At 36.0% G+C, this 22,603-nt stretch overlaps 1 protein-coding gene across 1 annotated transcript; it reads left to right on the top strand.

Moving 5' to 3' along the window:
• Positions 1–1,874: 1,874 nt before the first annotated feature.
• On the top strand, positions 1,875–12,662 carry olfml2bb (olfactomedin-like 2Bb). Its single transcript, XM_048164631.1, has 8 exons — positions 1,875–3,329; positions 3,615–3,881; positions 4,074–4,181; positions 5,318–5,479; positions 5,936–6,125; positions 7,746–8,186; positions 8,282–8,458; positions 11,759–12,662. Exons 1-8 carry the CDS (start codon positions 3,186–3,188, stop codon positions 12,346–12,348), a joined length of 2,079 nt encoding a protein of 692 aa, XP_048020588.1. The 5' UTR covers positions 1,875–3,185; the 3' UTR covers positions 12,349–12,662.
• Positions 12,663–22,603: the final 9,941 nt, after the last annotated feature.

Genomic DNA, 22,603 nt, shown 5'->3' on the forward strand with positions numbered 1-22,603 from the left:
TTACATATCAATTTATAGTGTTCTTTATTTTGTAAAGATAACAAACATTTTGTAACGGTCATTTTTACAGTCAGAACACCAGAACGTTCTGGTGAAAAGCTGATTGCAACCAACAATCATGGGGAAAATACTCATTATTGCATCTTGGATGTGGTACAGTCACATAAATGTGTATCGCTTTACATAATGAAACTATGTTCTCATGCCACAATAAATTTAGGTTTCTGACAACAAAGGCAAGTTCAGACACCCCACCAAAGAGCCTTGTGTCCTTCCACTGATTTCCCTGACTGTGCATTCCACTTAAGAAATGACAGCTGGATAATTAAACCCACTACTCTGTTGTTATTAATTCAAATATATTATATTTGTTAAAACATCAAAGCAATCCAGACTATAGCAAAATAAGTTGCGGTCAGTTAAGATTAAACAAGCATTTGTGTGTGTGTGTGGGTAAACCAATAATGTCCCCACAAAGATGGCAATATCCGAAATCCTTAAACAGCTTATAAATCATAGTGATGTTTTTTTATTATTATTATTTTTTATCTAAGAATGCAGAACGTTTGAAAATCATTATGTCTTTGGAATGTCCCCATAAAACATGAAAACCCAACATCTGTGTGTGTGTGTGTGTGTGTGTTTAGACTCCATCAATTAAGACTCCACCATGAGACAGAGAGGGAAAAAAACTCTACACTGGACCATTGCCAGGTGGTCGCAGATACTTGATATATGAAATAATAGACACCTGTGATGAAAAACATGACTTTTGATTAAAGACCTATAGCAGCATACTTGTAGGTGTAAGTCAATGTCAAGAACAGCTTCAGTGCCAGTTCACACTGCTAAAGGGCATTGTGCCTACACAATAGACTTTTGTTCAGAGCTGCCAAACTAAAAGAATCTTCCTCTTACAGACACTGACATATGGACATTCCCACTAAAATAATATGAAATGTAATGATCAAGCATTACTAAACACAAAGAGTTATCTGTCAGGCATTTTAGAGTGTCAGAGATACCCTAAAGTCCATGACGCTATCATTGTGCTGATTTAATGTTAGACAGTTATGACAGTATTGGATTAGTATTTATACATCCATTTCATCATGATGCAATCATGTATAAGGAGTTGTGATGCACACATACTTCAGCATTTACAATTAAACTACAGTGACTGCAAAAATGTATTTGGACACTTTTGTTACATTAGATACAAAATATCAAAGTGGCATCTGCAAAAAAAAATCACATACTAGAACTTTTCTCAGAGCAGGTCTTATTCGTTTTAGAATTTTTTTTGCAGTGACTTCTAACTGCTCCCAATGTGATGTTAAGTAGTTTAAAGTAACTGCTGTAGTTTCAAGTAACTGCATGTTTCATAAATTTTGACAACCAGAATGTGTAAATACTTTTTTTGTATTCATTCTGAACTATATATCTTTTGGTTTCTTGTCGGAAACCTAACAAACATTGTTTTCTTAATATTATTTTTGAATGTTTTGCTTGAAAAGTGTACTTGCGTTGTCTTTCTTTGTATCCTTAGCTGCTCAGGTCGTCATGAAAAACAAATTATATGCACTTTTTGGTAAGAAATGGTACTTCTGCTAAGTACATATGAGGGGAAAAAAACATTAGTAATAGTGCTCTAGTGGTGAATTAAGGTAATTAAGGTTATGTTGTGTCACCTTAAAGGGATAGTTGACCCAAAAATAAAAATTCTATCATTTACTCACACTTTTCATTTACTACCATAGTAGGAAAAATAAATACTATGTTAGTCAATGGGGGGCGAGATCTGTTTGGTTACTGACATCCTTCCAAATATCTTCTTTTGTGTTCAGCAGAAGAAAGAAATTCATACAGGTTTGGAACTACTTGAGGGTGAGTAAATGATGACAGAATTTTCATTTTTGGGTGAACTATCCCTTTAAATCTTTCAAACAAATGACATCTCTCTGTAATTGTCAAAATGTATAGATACATAACTTTGGCACGCACACACACACACACACACACACACACACACACACAAAAGTAATTTGAAATTTAGCACAGTCTATATCCCACCAATATAAATGTGTGCATTGTGCAATAGTGAGAGGAAGAATGAGTAAGAGTAATATGAAGGGGACATTTATAATGACAAATTAATTGCATATCATGTTTTATAGTCATATATGTAGTCTGAATAACATTAAATTATGAGTGTAACATAAGCATATCCCTGAATGTTTTTTCTTAATCTTTAACGCTTAGTTGACTGTCCTAGAAAAGACAATTTCTCACTTAAAAACATTGGATAAAGATACATCTTTTTTAATAGTAATGCGAATGTCTGATACACATTTTGAAAAAAAAAATAAAAAAATTTTGAAATATGAACACATTACCCAGTGTTAAAATAACCAATCAGTCTTATATAATAATATTCTCTTCACAGGTAATTTGCACATTAACATTTTCCCATTTGTTTTAATAACTTGCAATTGATCTAAAAGGCAGTAGATGGCGTAAACGCTCTACTTCAGATGCAGCTTCATTGGCATTTGGAGTTTCTTTCAGTGAATCGTTGTGACTTGCAAAAAATAGGTAGACGTATTTTGACTCATAAACAACTGATTAATTTATCTAAAACCTCTAGCGAATTATCTCATAATTAATACATAATTAATTTCCACAGAGAAATGCTTTTGAATACTTTTACCATGAACTAAGGGCATTTTATGTTAATTATATCTGTGCCGTTTTTTGTTGTTGTTGTTTTGTTTTTTTGGTAATGCATTTATTTATTGTAGAGCAGTTAAATGTTTGGGTCATTGATCCAATGGCAGAACTCCTCCCTGTCTTCAAACACTGCTTGAGGTTCCTGCCCACTGACTTCTGTTCATACTGCAAACCTTTCAAATATCCATTCATCACCGGCTATCCAACACACTAAAGGTCTTCTTTCCGTCTGTAAAAACCATAAGCAACTGCTTTCACCAAAACTAGGACCCTTTTGACGTCACCAGGGGCACTTTTTACATCTTCATTAATTAACGGACTATTGATTGACAAATGGACATACATAGATTGCATGAAGATTAATTGCCTTTTTTCTTGGACGAACAGAAATTACGTATCCTTTACATCTTACTCAAATTGCTTTAGCAGCTCTTCTTGTCTGAATAATTTTTATAATGGGATTATTGTTTTTCATTTTTTGCTGTGGCGCTTTTTGTTTTACACGTGCAAATGTGACGGAGCAACAAACTGCTGACAATATAGAAAACCGTGCAACTCTAGAAGATGAAATGGACAATCAAGAAAACATCTTAACACAGGTCATTTTTCTTGGTTTTCTACATTTTTAAAAATGAAATTACATGAACATGTGATAGTGAGTGTATTTTACATTAATAATAATGTTAACAATAATTGTATTTAATTACTAGAAATTTCTATTATAAGTCCAGTATATGTCAAGTCATATATGTACATAATATAATAAGAAGAATAAGAATAATAATCTATAAAGCATTATTTTAAAATACTTGAAAACTTTAATTAGGGTAATACTTATTTTATTATTTTATTTTATCAATAATAATTATCCCATTATTTAATAGCTCATTGGGGACTACGATAAAGTGAAGACTCTATCTGAGGGCTCAGACTGTCGGTGTAAATGTGTGGTAAGGCCTCTGAGCAGGAGCGCATGCAAGCGCATTGAAGAAGGCCATGCCAAGGCTGAGGACTTCTACACAGTGGAGACTTTCACTGCAGGACCCAGCTGCCAGAAGTGTGCCTGCATCGCCCCTCCGTCCGCCCTGAACCCCTGTGAGGGAGACTTCAGGTTTAAGAAGCTGCAAGAGGCTGGGCGGGATGATATCAAGGTAAAGGGAATCATCTCAACAAAAACCAACTGCACTGGTTTTAATAGATGATCCCTAATAATACTGGGATAATATTATTTTTAAAACCAGACTATTTATTTTGATGACTTGTTTTAGACTTATAAAGTAGTGAGTATTATAAACTTCTAATAACCCTCTAAATTCTCATTTTCTTTTTTTATGATCTTTCAGCTTTCAACCATAATGGACCTGCTAGAGGGAGCATTTTATGGGATGGACTTGTTAAAGCTTCACTCTGTCACAACAAAACTTCTGGAACGGGTTGATAAGATAGAGAAAGTGAGTGCAATACAAATGCTTGTTCTTAATAATTAATCCAAACATTAAAACAATGGCTCTGATAAAAGCATATCTCAGTGTTGGGGAAAGTTACTTTTAAAAGTAATGCATTACAATATTGAGTTACTCCTTGAAAAGTAACTAATTGCATTACTTAGTTCCTTTTTATGGAAAGTAATGCATTACATTACTCTTGCATTACTTTTTCTCATCGGGGCTGGGCTTGCTTGTTTGGTTGTTTTTTTTAATAACAGCAAAAAAGTTCTATTTTGGCAAATGTAAAGGCCACCAAATTTCACACCAAAAGTGAAATGAATAAGGAATAAGAAATGCAAATTTACTCCTGTGCAGTAGAGGGCGCAGCTCAAACAAACCTTTCAGCTGTGCTGCCATTCTGAATGGAAGAATAATAGGATGCAGGAGAAGAAAATTCAACATTCTTCAGCAATAAAGTGAGATTAAATACATAAAGTATATTTGTTTAATTTAATATATTTAATTATTGCAGGTTTGTGCAATATTCTGAGATTGCATTTCACAATTTTATTCATTTTGAGAAATACTGTTTTTGTGCAAGTGTAAATGCCTGCTCACATGTAGTCTAGAACTACAATAACCATCATGTTCACACAGCGCACACAACGCCTCGGCACTTACAATTTCTCTCAACATGGGGACAGGAGAGCTGTCAGTCAATACATGGGAAACAAAGTAACTTTTGTCGTTATTTTACTAGTTATTTGAAAAAAGTAATCTGATTACATTACTTAAGTTACTTGTAATGCATTGATAAATCAATAAATGAATTACCTGCTGTGTGGGCCATAACTAAAAAGTTTTTTTAGTGTTAGAAAAAAAAAAGTTAAGCCTCCTTTTCCACATTAGCACCATCACAGGAAGACCAATCCAGTCATGGTACATTAAGAACAAGAACATGGGTGTCACATTATTTATTTTTAATTATACTGTTCCCCAAAACAACAATGTTGCGTCTGTGCACTATTCAGTATTACCACGGCAACAGAAATCACTGTGTGCTTTCAAATGTTGCCACTGAACAAAAGGGAATTGAGTTCAGGTGGTTTAGGCGGAACTGCCACCCATGGACATCTATTGTGTTTACATTCTCCCTACAGTCGTTTTCCGGAAACCTGACAAAGGAGAAAGTGAGCGTGAAAGGTGAAAAAGCGCAGGGGAAGGGGCCTCGCACCAACCAACGGCAAGAGAAGAAGAAACGTCTCAGCGTGCTGGAGCCCTCACTGCAGAAGAATGTGGCAGCTGCATTTGCTCACACTGAGGTACAGTACAGATACAGCACACACTAGCACAATCCATTACAAATGCCTTAATATTTGTCTCACTTCACATAGATGATAAATAATAAAACATAAAATGAATACGAACCACAAATGTCATACATAAAATGTATGCAAAGGGCAAAGCCACCAGCACTAAACCCTGCCCAGTGGAAAGAGTGGTCGAATTTACTGTTCCATTGAGCTTGAAGACATGTCAGTAGAGAAATAGTCGATTACAGTCATACAACTTTCCCACAGCATGCTCAAGTCATTAATACACCACAAATTCCCCCCATCTCATCCAGAAGATTTATGCAACCACAAAATAGGCAGTTTGGAAAGAGACAATTAATGCTGCTTGTTTGATGCAGTAATTTGAAACAGTGATCAGGTTAATCACTTACATTTTTGAAGACAATAATTTAACTGACAATTTCACTGTTTATTCCTGACCAGAGGAAATATGAGGAGAAGTTTGTTGGGAATCAGAGCTCCAGCAAGCCTGTGCTGAAGAGAAGCAACTCTGGGGATCAGGAGGAGCCGCATAAACCTGTGAAGACCAAAGCAGATCCCAATGGCATGACCATCAAAAGTATGACCTTCTACAAAACCGGCACAATGGAGGATAGTGAGGGGGAAGAACACAGTGAGTGTCCAACAGCTCATTTTACTCACCAAATTTTTTTACTTATGATTATATCTATTTTAAAATGTATGTTGTTACACTGGGACCTCAAGTTGCTGCTCTTATGTACTGTATGTATATGGTATATGAGGTATATGATATGAGGTATACAAAAAGGTATATGAAAATTAGAAAAACAACGGTACAAATCTGTCTGCTTAAAAGGTTAGTTCCCCCAAAAATTAAAATTCTGTCATTTATTACTCACCCTCATGTCATTCCACACCCGTAAAACCTTCGTTCATCTTCGAAACACAAATTAAGATATTTTTGTTGAAATCCAATGGCTCAGTGAGGCCTCCATAGCCAACAATGACATTTCCTCTCTCAAGATCCATAAAGGTACTAAAAACATATTTAAATCAGTTCGTGTGAGTACAGTGGTTCAATATTAATATTATAAAGCAACGATAATATTTTTGGTGCGCCAAAAAAACAAAATAACGCCTTATATAGTGATGGCCGATTTCAAAACACTGCTTCATGAAGCTTCGGAGCGTTATGAAACTTTTGTATTGAATCATGATTCAGATCGCGTGTCAAACCACCAAACTGCTGAAATCACGTGACTTTGGCAGTCCGAACCGCTGATTTACCACGCTGATTCATAATGCTCTGAAGCTTCCTGAAAGTTGTTATTTTGTTTTTTTTGGTGCACCAAAAATATTCTCGTCGCTTTATAATATTAATATTGAACCACTGTACTCACATGAACCGATTTAAATATGTTTTTAGTACATTAATGGATCTTGAGAGAGGAAACGTCATTGCTGGCTATGCAGGCCTCACTGAGCCATCGGATTTCAACAAAAATATCTTAATTTGTGTTCCGAAGATTAACGAAGGTCTTACGGGTGTGGAACGGCATGAGGGTGAGTAATAAATGACATTATTTTCATTTTTGGGGGAACTAACCCTTTAACGTCTTCTATGAGGCAATGAACTACTGCAAATGACGTAATCAAATTAAAACTTTATATAATAACTATTAATTTATAGCCAACTGTAAGTATAAAATCAATCATTTAAAATTCATTATGCATACAGCTTAAATAAACTTCCATTTAAAAGTTCGGGTCAGTGTTTTTTAAAAAGAAGTCTCTTTATGCTCAGCAGGGCTGCATTTATTTGACCAAAAATACAGTAAAACAGTAATATTGTTAATATTGTATCACATGATCCTTCAGAAATCATTCTAATGTGCTGATTTGGTGCTCAAGAAACATTTTTTTATCAATTATTATTATCACCAATGTTGAAAACAGATTTTTTCTGAACATTTTTTCAGGATTCTTATATGAATAGGAAGTTTTTTTTTATTTGAAATATTAATCTTTTGTAACCTTATCAATGTCTTTAATTTTTTTTTATCAATTACTGATTAAAGTATTAATTAAAAAAAAAAATCTTACTAAATGGCAGTGTAAATGTATAAGAAATGTGATGATGGAGGGAGACTTTTGCTCCATGAGGCTGGGTAGACATTCAGGATGCTGTAAGACCCATTCTTTTCAGACGACAGGTGAAATGTTACAAACAAGTTAAACTAAGCATTTTACAGTATGTTTCTTCTCTCAATAGTTGCCACAGCAGTCCATGAGGTTGTAAGTGGTGAAGGCTCGGTGGATTTAATTATTGAGGACCAGCTCCATAAGCAAGAGCCACCTGTTACAAGACCTGGAGCTTCTGCAGCAGTGACCCAGACCCCCTTAATGAACCTCAACCAACAGAATGGAGAACCTACTGCTGCAAACATAACAAATGTGACAAAGCAAACTAAAGGAGAGACTGTAAAAGTCAAGAAGTCAGGCACAATAACAACAGCAAGGGCCATCCCGCAAACCTCAATGACATTAACTACCACAACGACAACAAGCACTAAGACAGCGACCATCGCAACTCCTCTTGCAGTGCCAAAACAGCTGGCCAGTGTTACAGCACCCACAAAGAAGTACAAACTTAGCTGGGATGAAGCTACAACTCAAAGAAGCACACAACCCCCAAAGAAGACCAAAGAACAAGGTAAGCTTGATTACAGAAAATTAACTTAAAAAGTTTAGAGAGGCCATATGACCTGTGAGATATAGATTCTTCCTATCTGGTTTTATTGTTTACAGGGATCTGCAAGGACACATTGGCAAGCATTGCTGATCCTGTTACACACAACACGTACGGCAAGAATGTAGGTGCTTGGATGAAAGACCCAAAAGGCAACGGAAAAGTTATTTATGTGACGGACTACCACTTTGGGGACCAGCTTCTGGAATTCCGTGATATGGACACTTTTAAACAAGGTACATCTAACGTTAAAATAGTCGTTTGAAGCATACTGTACTGTATATTTTCAACTTGAGGTCTCAGAATATTTCTTACAAAGTGTGAATTTAAATAAAAAAGAAGATTTAAATCAAATTTTATATTCTTACAGTTGGAAACCATAATTGTAAAAAATAATATCAAAACTGTTCATACATTACTGTTCAAAAGCTTTAGGTTAGTAAAAAAAAAATTAAAGAAATCAATACTTTTATTTAGCAAGGATGCATTTAATTGCTCAAAAGTGACATTAAAGACATTTATAACTTACAAAAATCAGTTTTTTAAATAAATGCTGTTCTTTTGAACTTTCTATTCATCAAAGAATCCTGAAGAAAAGTATCATGGTTTCCACAAAAAACATTAATAAGAATTAGAAATGTTTCTTGAGCACCAAATCAGCATATTTGAATGATTTCTTTAATTAGAATAAAATACATTTTAAAATATATTGAAATATATAACAGTTACAAAATTGTAATATTATTTCACAGTATGGCTCTCTTTAATGTATTTTGGGTCATATAAATGCAGCCTTCTTTTAAAAACATTAATAAATCTTACTTAGATTTTTTTTAGTTGAAACTGTTTCTCTTCACATTTATACAAATAGTAATATAGTATAACCTAACATATAAAGTAATATAACTACTTTAGTAACACTACAAAAAATGTACAGCAAATTTACAAAAAAAAAAAAACAAAGTACATCTTACAGATAATATCTGAATCATTTCAGCTACAGTAGTACAGTTACAATATAAAAAAGACAATTATTCAATTTTGGAGACAACATACCTCAATATCATACTTTTTTTCTTACGTAGCATTAATGATTCTTTATACATGCAAATACAGGTGCTGGTCATATAATTAGAATATCGTGAAAAAGTTCATTTTTTTATTGTAAATTATTTAAAAAAATGAAACTTTCATATATTCTAGATTCCCTACATGTAAAGTAAAACATTTCAAAAGTTTTTTTTTTTAATTTGTTGATTAGAGCATACAGCTCATGAAAGTCCGAAATACAGTATCTCAAAATATTAGAATATTTACATTTGAGTTTCATTAAATGACCATCCCTACAGTATAAATTCCGGGTATCTCTTGTTCTTTGAAACCACACTAATGGGGAAGACTGCTGACTTGGCAATGGTCCAGGAGACAATCATTGACACCCTCCACATAGAGAGTAAGTCACAGATGGTCATTACTGAATGTGGTGGCTGTTTACAGAGAGATGTATCAAATCATATTGAATGCAAAGTTGTCTAGAAGGAAGAAATTGGGTAGGCAAAGGTGCACAAGCAACAGGGATGACCGCAAGCTTGAGAATACTGTCAAGTAAAGCCGATTCAAACACTTGGGAGAGCTTCACAATGAGTAGAATGAAGCCGGAGTCAGCGCATCAAGAGTCACCACACTCAGACATCTTCTGGAAAAGGACTACCAAGCCACTTCTGAAATAGAAACAACGTCAGAAGCATCTTACCTGGGTTAAGGAGAAAAAAACTGGACAGTGAACAGTGGTCGAAAGTCCTCTTTTCAGATAAAAGTAAATTTTGCATTTCATGTTGAAATCATGGTCCCAGAGTCTGAAGGAAGACTGGAGAGGCACAGAATCCAAGCTGCTTGAAGTCTAGTGTGAAGTTTCTGAAGTTAGTAATGATTTGGGGGGGCCGTGACATCTGCTGGTGTTGGTCCATTGTGTTTTATCAAGTGCAAAGTCAATGCAGCCATCTTCCAGGAGATTTTGGAGCACTTTATGCTTCCATCTGCTGACAAGCTTTATGGAGATGCTGATTTCCTTTTCCAGCAGGACTTTAGCACCTGCCCACAGTGCAAAAACCACTTCCAAGTGGTTTACTGACCATGATATTACTGTGCTTTATTGGCCAGCCAACATGCCTGACCCCTGAATCTATGGGATATTTTCAAGAGAAAGATGAGAAACAGTCGATCCAACAATATGCAGATGATCTGAAGGCTCAATAGTGCCTCAGCAGTGCCACAGGCTTATCACTTCCATGCCACACTTCACTGATGCTGTAATTTGTGCTAGGAGTAAGTCATTTGCTGTAATATGTGCTGCCGACCAAGTATTGAGTGCACAAATGAACATACTTTAAAGAACTTGAACTTTTCTGTTTTGAAAATCCATTTTTTGTTTGATCTTAGGAAATATTCTAATATTTTGAGATACTGGATTTTGGACTTTCATGAGCTGTACGCTCTAATCATCAAAATAAAAATAAAAAATAAATAAAAAAACTTTTGAAATGTTTTACTTTACATGTAGGGAATCTAGAATATATGAAAGTTTCATTTTTAAAAATAATTTACAATAAAAAAATTAACTTTTTGATGATATTCTAATTATATGACCAGCACCTGTATACGTGGGTCAATGACGAATAAGGTTTTTTAAAAAAAGATTGTGGTTTTTATAATCAATTAATGCTGCTTTTGTCATTTTTTTTTTTTTACAAGATGGACAAAATTTGTCACCAAAAAAGTAATTCGGTTTAACCAAAATTTCGGTTTTACTGAACGACACTTTTGGTTATACCGAATGACAATATTTTCAAACAGTGCTAACAGGCTGATATCTAGCTAGCTAGCTAGCAAAAGGACAATCAAACATTTTATATTTAGCTTTTAAAATATTACAACATTTTCCATGTTTTATAGTGGATGTACCGAATGACCTGATGTTTGCATATGAGCAAGTGAAAACATGAATTTTTAAAATAGTTAAGAGAGAGTTAGTTACTTTGCTTCATGACCATGTGGTCCTTTGCAGGTGAATGATGTCACATCCTGTCACATGATATTGACTGCATGACTTGATCCATGCAAAATCTCATAACAAAGCAACGACTTCTACACATAACTTTAATACCTTTTTTGCACTATGTTGATATATGATGTTATAAAATCATGCTAGAATAAAAAATATAAACATTTATTACATTTAATCACAAATTAAATTGCTGTATTGGCTTTTGGATGATTAGACCGAATGACATTTTGACACTTCAAAAATCTTTAAAATACCTTTATATGTAGTAAAATATAATTAAAACCTTTTGGATTGTACTACCTTACATTGGATATATCATATCTTTGTTTTTTTATTATTATTAAGGCCAGAAAAATGTCCCATCATGTCACTGACCCACATATGCCTTTATATTTTAAGAAGGGGGTCCCTTGCAAGTTGCAACAGGATCAAGTTGTACAGTACAGTATTGTTTTTCCTCTTTTTCTCATAGGGCAGTTTAGCAACACCTACAAAATCCCTTATAACTGGATTGGCACCGGTCATGTCGTCTACGGTGGCTCTTTCTTCTACAATAGAGCATTTTCTCGTGATATAATCAGGTTTGATCTTCGTCTCCGGTACGTAGCAGCCTGGACCACCCTTCATGATGCTGTATTAGAGGAGGCGGAGGGTTGGGGAGGACATTCAGACATTGACTTTAGTGTGGACGAGAGTGGGCTATGGTTAGTGTACCCAGCTCTGGACGAAGAGGGATTTCACCAGGAAGTGATCATCCTAAGCAAGCTTCAGCCCTCTGACTTACAGAAAGAGAAGAGCTGGAGGACAGGCCTGAGGAGGAACTACTATGGTAACTGCTTCGTCATCTGCGGTGTTCTGTACGCCATTGACAGTTTCGAGCGCACACATGCCAATATTTCCTACGCGTTCGACACGCACACACACACCCAGATGATTCCCCGTCTCCCTTTTATAAACAACTACTCCCACACCACACAAATCGACTACAACCCTAAGGAACGTATGCTTTATGCGTGGGACAATGGCCATCAAGTGACCTACAATGTAATATTTGCTTATTAACAGTAATTTAACACTTTATTAAGGTACTGCGTGCAGCACTTTCTGTATAAAATAGTCAAATGATTGTGTCTAAGTGGGTTGTAGATCAGTCTACATGACAAATATTTTTATGAATATTTCATCAGGTCTTATTTTTTGTCTTTTTGTCTGTTGCACGTCTTTTGTTATTGCTTTTTTAATGGATGCTTGTTATTCTCAAAGGGTTACAAAATATCATTGAGCTTCATGACAAGGTTTTCACTGCTTTCTTGAAGTGTACATGTATGTTGTATATAATGTAATTTAAAATAAACCTTATAGCAAGCTCTTCTAAACCTGTGGAGTGTCATTGCCTCAGTCTAAAGTTATTTTAAGGTCAACATGAAACGTCATTCGCAAACAACCCAATAAACGTCTATAATATGGTGTATTTCAGAGTTAAACAGAACATTTGTGGTTTCTGTTTAACAGGTGGCTGAATAGGAGGAGATATTCAAATCTGATGAAAGAATATGACAAACATTTTTATCTTTGAAATAACATGCACTGATGAATTTTTCGCAAAAAGACTAGGAATGTGCATTAAATACATTGTGACGGAACGGCTGCCTCTCCTTTATTGTCAGCGCCACCCCGTCCTTTAAATCGCCGCCCTTCACCAGGTTCCCGACTGGAGTGGGTGTGAGAGAGAGGAGGGGCGCTGATATAACCAGGTCTGGCGGCGTGTGATGAGGCACACCTGAAGATAATGAAGCCTCATCACCGCCGCTGTTAAAAGCTGAACGCGCCCCTGTGCATGAACACGACCCTGTGCATGCACGCTGGTGTCCTCTGGGGTCCAGGAAGGGAGCGCGGAGGGACTCCCGCACCGCCACAGATGCGAGTCGCCGGACCCGCGGTTCGGAATGGAGAAGCATGCGTAACGCCGCCGACAGGTTAGGACGCCGGGCCGCTATTCCCCTCAGTTGTCTTGGCTTAAAGGTGCCCTCGAATGAAAAATTGAATTTATCTTGGCATAGTTAAATAACAAGAGTTCAGTACATGGAAAAGACATACATTGAGTTTCAAACCCCATTGCTTCCTCCTTATGTAAATCTCATTTGTTTAAAAGACTTAACATACAGTGAGTCTCAAACTCCATTGTTTCCTCCTTCTTATATAAATCTCATTTGTTTAAAAGACCTCCGAAGAACAGGTGAATCTCAACAACACCGGGGTGTACGCCCCCAATATTTGCCTATGCCAGCCCATGTCCCCAACATTATGAAAGGCATTAGACAAGGGCAGGCAGTATTGTCTGGATGTGCACAGCCGAATCATCAGACTAGGTAAGCAAGCAAGAACAATAGCGAAAAATGGCAGATGGAGCAATAATAACTGACATGATCCATGATATCATGATATTTTTAGTGATATTTGTAAATTCTTTCTAAATGTTTCGTTAGCATGTTGCTAATGTACTGTTAAATGTGGTTAAAGTTACCATTATTTCTTAATGTATTCATGGAGACGAGAGCCGTCGCTATTTTCATTTTTAAAGGTCCCGTTCTTCGTGGTTTTTTGAAGCTTTGATTGTGTTTATAGTGTGCAATATAACATGTGTTCATGTTTCGCGTGTAAAAAAACACAGTATTTTTCACATAATTTACTTATCTGTATACCGCTGTTTCCACTGTCATAAAAACGGGCTGATGACTTCCTTGTTCTATGAAGTCCCTCCTTCAGAACGAGTTCTGATTGTGCCAGCGGTTCCTGTGTTGTGATTCGACAGCAGCTTAGCGCTCCTTGCCCGGAAAGGTCACGCCTCTTACCATAACGGGGAGATGCATGCGCTCAGTGTTATTGTAAACATGTCTTTAATTTTACCTTATCAATTTGAGCCGGAATCAGACCCGGAGAACATAGATGAAGAGGATCGAGTAGAACCTGTGCAAACACGTCTTTTACAGGATGTGTCACAATGGTAAGCTGTTTATTTACAGTAGGTAACGTTACATAGGCCTAAACATAGAACAATGATTAGCGTGGCTGCAGCTAAACCAGCATGTGGTTAAACAGTAAACAACAGATATAATCAACAAATAATTTAAACTGATCATAACAACTCTTGCTCTTCTCCGTGGGAGCGCAACAAGACCACGCCCCCTTTTTTGTGTATTCCTGTGGGCGGAGGTTAGTCAACGTCAGTTTTAGTGACGTCATTAAAGAAGGAAGTAGAGGGATGTAGTCCAAACAGGCCGTTCGTTGTAGGCTATTTCTGTTAAATAAAATATCTCGCTTGGCATTGAACTTTGAGCTTTAAAATTTTACAGATTTTATTTATACTCTAACAACAACATTACACACTAACTAAAGTTGGAAACATGGGATCACGAAGAATGGGACCTTTAAACACTTGCAGTCTGTATAATTCATAAACACAACTTCCTTCTTTATAAATCTCTCCAACAGTGTAGCATTAGCCGTTAGCCACGGAGCACAGCCTCAAATTCATTCAGAACAATATAACAGATTATGTGAGTATTGTAACAGTATACAATACTCACATAATCTGACGCTTGCATGACGAACACTTTGTAAAGATCCATTTGAGGGTTATATTAGCTGTGTAAATTTTGTTTAGGCACCGTTTAAGGCAAGCGCGAGCTCCGCGGGCGGAGAACACGAGATTTAAAGGGGCCTCACAGCATAAATCGGCTCATATTTAATGATGCCCCAAAATAGGCAGTTAAAATTAATTAAAAAAAAAAATCTATGGGGTATTTTGAGCTGAAACTTCAGACACATTCAGGGGACACCTTAGACTTATATTACATTTTGTAAAAAAAAAATTCGATGGCACCTTTTAAAGAGGACGAGCCGCTGTGCCGAAGCCGCCGCCCCTCACGCCTTGGACTGGAGAGGGAGAGGGAGAGGGGACACTTATTTTCTGTTTTTTTGGGGGGGTTTTCTGTTTATTTCTGTCAAATAAAAGCCTCTCCGAGGCCTGACGCCACACCCACTGTGTCTGTCGTTTGCTCCTCCCGCTACAACATGTATAAAGATTTCACATTGACTTTAGTATACATCTGTATGTTATTAGAAGCTATAATATCCACTTCCTTCCCTCTTTCCTCAGAGAAATTCCTTGGAAAACCAGTTGAGAAAGAGGACTGGACAGCACCTTGTGGAATTGATAAATGTCACAATTACAAATCGATAGACGATACCAAAATTTCAGTAGCTGGTACCAATACCAGTAAAATGTCATGGTTCTCTGTGCTGATTTTGGTATAGCAAAAATTAGAACTACTTAGATTTAACAATTTAAAAAAAATAATAATAACTAAGCCATTGCATCTTGCGCTCAACAGACAGTCAGTGATTGGCTATAAAGCTCAATACTTAAAATTGTTGGAAATTGCATTTAAATGCTGACTTAACACCTATTTGTTTTTTTTTTTTTTTTTTTTTTTTTTTTTTTTTTTTTTTTTACAAAACATTTAAATATATTATGTCCCTTAGCTCATGTATGATCAATCAAAGGCAGATCTGTGATCTGAATATCGTTATAATAGAAGGCTATTAATAGTTATAATGAATGGTTATATTCTCATTGAAAAAAGCATGCTCAGTCTTTCTCTTTATAAAACATGTGCGATCAGTTTCCTTTTTGGAAACCTTACTGTGAAAGTTAAAGCTGCTCCATTAATGTCAGTCTTGATTAAGAACATGGCTTTATGAGTGAAAAAGACAAAACTAACTCAATACCTGACAGAGTTTCAGTGTTAGACAAGCTGAAGTGACAGCTCTGAAATGTCATTGACAGTCACTCCACATATATAATGTATATATATGTGTCAACTGAAAGAAAAGACACACACATGCCCCTAGTGGTTTAAATCGCATTGAAGTATTATGAGAATGCTAGAAAACAAATTGGCTAACCAGCAGGGTTGTGGGGAATCATTCAGACAACTACATATTAACAGGGCCCTGAATGGCAGCCACATCTGCAGTGCTTTGGAGAAGCAGAGCTTGAAACCCCAGAGGTCTTCACCGAGGCTTTACTTTGGCCAGGCCCACCGTCTGTCTCGGCGAGCTGACGGTGTCACGCTATACTCAGAGTTCATATGTTCACTCACTCTAATCTAACACACTCATTCATTCATGTTTTAACGTTGATGACGAGGTTCCCTGCTCTTACTCTTTTGAGTTGGTTAATATTCGTCTGACCTTATACAGTTGGTTCAGCCTTTCTGTTGGATAGCTCAGAATTCTTTTACCATGAACCCCAGACAAAAGACTTGCAACAACCAAAGTCCAAAATTACCACTCAGCAAGTGCCAAATGAAAGTAAAAATTGGCTTTCCTTAGTAAAGAAAACAGAGACACTCGCCAGTTGGCCATAACTTCACCATTATGTGCTTTACCCTGTTAATAGTTTCCTGGTAGTGGGACACTTGGCACGCTGTTTTATTGCCTTTTTCCCTATCACATATAATTAGGTCATTAGAAAATCATTTGAATCACTAAAAATGTATCCTGTGAAAACCATTTTGCAATCGGACATTGCGTTACCATGGAAACAGCCCCTAAAATCCTTTTAGTGTGTTACATTTTTGTGATGAACTTCAAATATGGCTTTGATTTTCTAGCAATTATTTGTAACATTTTCTAACAAATTATTTTGTAAAATATATTATTTTGTTTAAATAAAACATTCCGTAGATTTTCTTTACAGTAAACTTACAATTCTATTACACTTTTTTGCTTTCTCTTTTGCAATAACCTGCTGACTGTCTTCATTACCTCTTTCCCCGCCAGCATTAAAAAAAAAAAAAAAAAAAAAAAAAAAGCCAGCCAGCCACCACCAGCATTTTTTATAATTTTCACAAAACTTTTATGGTGCCCAGAATATTTTGTTGAATGAACATCTGAAGCAATCTGAATGCAAGAAATCGCATCCAAAAATATATACAGTTGCAAGAAAAAGTATGTGAACCACTTGCAGAATCTGTGAAAATGTTAATAATTTAACAAAATAAGGGAGATAATACAAAATGCATGTTATTTTTTATTTAGTACTTTTACATAAAAGATGTTTACATATAATCCACAAGACAAAAAAAAATAGCTGAATTTATTAAAGGTGCCCTAGAATCAAAATTTGAATTTACCTCGGCATAGTTAAATAACAAGAGTTCAGTACATGGAAAAGACATAGATTGAGTTTCAAACCCCATTGCTTCCTCCTTCTTATGTAAATCTCATTTGTTTAAAAGACTTCCGGAAAACATGCGGATCTCAACATAACACAGACTGTTACGTAACAATTGGGATCATTAATATGTATGACCCCAATATTTGCATATATGCCAGCCCATGTTCAAGGCATTAGACAAGGAAAGGCAGTATTAACGTCTGGATCTGTGCACAGACAAGGTAAGCAAGCAAGAACAACAGCGAAAAATGGCAGATGGAGCAATAATAACTGACATGATCCATGATAGCATGATATTTTTAGTGATATTTGTAAATTGTCTTTCTAAATGTTTCATTAGCATGTTGCTAATGTACTGTTAAATGCGGTTAAAGTTACCATCGTTTCTTACTGTATTCACGGAGACGAGTCGTCGCTATTTTCATTTTTAAACACGTGCAGTCTGTATAATGCACAAACACAACTTCATTCTTTATAAATCTCTCCAAAAGTGTAGCATTAGCCACATGAGCATAGCCTCAAACTCATACAGAATCAAACGTAAACATCAAAATAAATACTTTACTCACATAATTCAAAGCATGCATGCAGCATGCATGACGAACATCTTGTAAAGATCCATTTGAGGGTTATATTAGCTGTGTGAACTTTGTAAATGCACTGTAATATAGTCGAGAGCTCGTGTGGCAGGGAGCAGGCGAATTAAAGGGGCAGCGCGCTGCCAAAATCAGTGTGTAGTTAATGATGCCCCCAAAATAGGCAGTTAAAAAAGTTAATTAAAAAAAAATCTATCGGGTATTTTGAGCTGAAACTTCACAGACACATTCAGGAGACACCTTAGACTTATATTACATCTTGTGAAAAAGCATTCTTGGGCACCTTTAAAATAACCCCATTCATAAGTGAACCATTGATTCTCAATACTGTGTGTGGTTACCTGGATGATCTACGGCTGTTTTTTTGTTTTGTGATGGTTCTTCATGAGTCTCTTGTTTGTTCTGAGCAGTTAAACTGAGCTCTGTTCTTCAGAAAAAATCTCCAGGTCCTGCAGATTCTTCAGTTGTTCACCTTTTTTGCATATTTGAACCTTTTACAGCAGTGACTGGATGATTTTGAGATCCGTCTTTTCACACTGAGGACAATTGAGGGACTCAAACACAACTGTTAAAAAAGGTTCAAACATTCACTGACGCTCCAGAAAAAACATGTTGCATTAATAGATGGGGGGTGAAAACATTTGGAATTTGAAGATCAAGGTAAATTGTATTTAATTTGTCTTCCAGGAAACATGCAAGTATCTTCTGTTGCTTCCGAAGGTCAGTACTAAATGGAAAAAAAATGATATTCAAGCGAAAAATTTGGTTGCTGTCAAACCTGTTCAAAAGTTTTCACCCCCCGACTCTTAATGCATCGTGTTTCCTTCTGAAGCACCAGTGAATGTTTGAACCTTTTTTAATAGTTGTGTTTGAGTCCCTCAATTGTCCTCAGTGTGAAAAGACAGATCTCAATATCATTCAGTCAATGTTGTAAAGGGTTCAAATATGCAAAAGATGCTGGAAAACTGAAGAACTTTTGGGACCTGGAGATTTTTTTCTGAAGAACAGAGCTCAGTTTAACTGCTCAGAAGAAACAAGAGACTCATGAACAACCATTGCAAAACAAACAAACAAAAAAAAGCAGTCATAGATCATCCAGATAACCACACACAGTATTAAGAATCAAGGGTTCACAAACTTGAACTGGGTCATTTTAATACGTTCAGCTCTTGATGTAAACATCTTTTATGTAAAATATCTTACTCAGGACAGTACTAAATAAAAAATAACATGCATTTTGTATGATCTCTCTTATTTTGTTAAAATTTTGCACATTTTCACAGATTCTGCAAGTGGTTCATATACTTTTTCTTGCAACTATATATAGGCCTAGAATATGCATAAGAAATGCTTTTATCGCTTGTTTCTGCTCCTTTTTTGATCCGGAGAGTCTCTACACTTTCAGAAGATTCGTAATAGTGCCCCCTATCATCTAACAGTGAAAACACGGAAAGCTGGAAAATTCCGTTAATGGTGGGGAAAGAGTTAAAAAGATCAATCTTAGGTCTTTATTCCAAAGCATTCATGAACTACGACCAGGACCAGATTTAGGATCTATGCTCTATGACAGTTAACAGAGTAAGTCATAGGCTACTGAAGACATGATACTCGGATCCTCACTAATATAAGGGGGCATTTGTGATTAAAATCAGTCTACCAAACAAAATCATCAGTCACTGTCATGACTTGTGCATCTTTAGGCTTTTTTCCTTGTTTAAATATTTAATATTAAAGGTTTATCTGAATTAGGGGGTTAGTTCACCCAAAAATGAAAATTCTGTCATTTATTACTCACCCTCATGTCGTTCCACACCCGTAAAACCTTTGTTCATCTTCGGAACACAAATTAAGATATTTCTGATGAAATCTGAGATTTCACCAATTTAACCACCACTTTCAAGATCCACAAAGGCACTAAAGACATTGTTAAAATAGTTAACTTGACTACAGTGGTTTAACCTTAATTTTATGAAGTGACAAGAATACTTTTTGTGCGCAAAAACAAAACAAAAATAAACTTTATTCGACAATATATTCTCTTCTGTGTCATTCTCCTATGCTGTTTATGTTGCAGCGCTTCCCGGTTCTACGTCAGAACTCCGGCTCAGTATTGGCCGCATGCATGTGAATACTGAGTTCTGACGTAGAACACACATCAGAATTTTCATTTTTGGGTGAACTAACCCTTTAAATGAATTGACAGTTTTGTAGACTTTTTGCCTTGTATCTCAAGAAGAAAGGAAAAACCAAGCTGAAAGAAAGTAGGAGGTGAACATATTGAGAAGCTCCTCAGAGAGCTGACCCTTAACATGAGTGGATGGTGAGGGGATGTTGTTGTCATGCAATGAGCTGGAGTGAGAAATGCTCCCACTAGGCGTATCTAAGCCCATCATGCATGCTCCCTCTTAAAAAGACATGTCTTCACAGTAATGGGGCCACTGAACTTGCCTGGGTAATCCTCCAGAGCAAACAAAACATACAACAACAGGACAAAGACATTGACCCACAGGCCAAATTCAACTATAATTCTTTAACACACTTCAAATGAACTCCAAACGAACGAGGTTAAAAATGTCATGCAAAAAACAAGGTAAGATGAGAGAGGGGAGGTCATAAATTTTGCTATATTGTCAAGAACTTCTGGAAATATGTTTGGGGTTTTGACTGGTTCTTACTGTGGGCCTCTTTAAACTCAAACTTACCAGGTGGTTTTTATGGACCACTAATAGTTTTAGACTTACAAAACTGTCTTTATAGACTATGTGAAATGGCTTTACAATGTCCTTTCCTGTGTTGATGCATTTCCAATAGGATGTCGAGGCAGGACATACTGGCCTGGTTTCACAGACAGGGCTTAGATTAAGCCAGGATTAGACCTTAGTTCAATTAGAGCATTTAAGTATCTTTTATAAACGTTTAAGCCCTTTTCGGACGGGACTAGTTTCACAGGGGGACGTTAGAGAAATTTCTGTTTCACAGACGTACTTTGAGATTTTAATCCCGTCCGAATCTGCCATGGCTGTCTTTTTCTCACACGACCTCTGTAAAAATTCCAGAGCAAATTACCTACTGTTTTTCGTCAAACTCGGCGGTCCTCAGAGAAATCTAATCCCGTCCGAATGCGAATGTCTGTGATTTCCGAAAATGTTTTTTCCAAAACGCTTTTACTTGTGTGTTTTGGTCAACGTGAACTACCGTACAATCTCTCGCTATCGCGCCGGTATTCAAGTTTCTGCTTTTTGCGCACCGATAATGGATGTAGATGTGTTTGGTACACTGCGAAGAAATAAAAAAAATAAATCAACAAGAAGAGCCAAATCACGTAAACTGTTAAGACTGGCTACTGTAATATCAGTGTCAGGTAAGATTACTTTCATTTCTGCACTTAATTACATAACGTGTAAATTATATAAATTAAAACCTTTTATTCCAGTGGGTTTATTATAAGAACACAGTTCTATTAAATCATGATGATAAATGTATGTTTAGTTTTTCACACTACAATTTTTATAAAATGTTTACAAAACACTAAATGTGTTAGGACGTTTTACTTTATATTTCAAAGTGCATTCTGAACACGTGATCTTCTGAAATGCCCACACGTAAAACACAGACACTCCTACCTCGGTAATAAACACGGAGATGTTAGTCCCGTCCGAATCCGTACATACAATCACAGACGTAGGTTGATAAGAATTGTTACTCAAACGTCGTTTGGAAAACTAGTCCCGTCCGAATAGGGCTTTAGAAAAATATTGGTGTACATCTTGAAACAAAACAATGGCATTGATATTTTAAGATGTGTCATTGCAAGTTGCTTTCCGGTAAGACATCTCAAACATGCAATTTAGTCTTTAAGCCGTCTGTAAACCGGGGGACTGTATCAAATTTGTCCAGTTTTTTTAACCATGTAAAGCCTGACAAATAAAGTAAGTGAAAAATCACATTTTTTGAAATGGAACAGTTTATTGAACATTCAGACAAAATATAAAAATACATTTTAGAAAAGTTTTCATATGTGTTTCTTCTTGTATCATATTTGAAACAGGCTTTTATGGCTCATAAAATAGTGAGTATATGAAGCTCATATTTGGTGGAAAAAAACACCTCAATTTCATTCTGAAGCCCAAACTGAGCAAAATCTGCAACTTGGTGCCATTACTGATATTTATATGGCCGAAAAGTAAGAGGAAATTCTGCTTGTAATGTAAATCAATGAGATCTTTATAACTGCAATATATAGCAGATTACTTACATAAAATGCTTATAAATATCAGTCATCACTCCCAATAATAGCTATGTCTTAGGAAGATGAAATTGAAATATTTACTTTTCTTATTAAAGCTCTGTAGTTCTTTATTGTGGAAGGCAAACATATAATGAAGTGCAATACAATGATGATTGAGAGATGTACAAATAAATACTCCTCAAAAGCCTGATGTATCATATTTGATACTCAAATTTTAACATGATTTTT

Source organism: Megalobrama amblycephala, linkage group LG17 (assembly GCF_018812025.1).
Source record: "Megalobrama amblycephala isolate DHTTF-2021 linkage group LG17, ASM1881202v1, whole genome shotgun sequence".
Taxonomy (NCBI): domain Eukaryota; kingdom Metazoa; phylum Chordata; class Actinopteri; order Cypriniformes; family Xenocyprididae; genus Megalobrama; species Megalobrama amblycephala.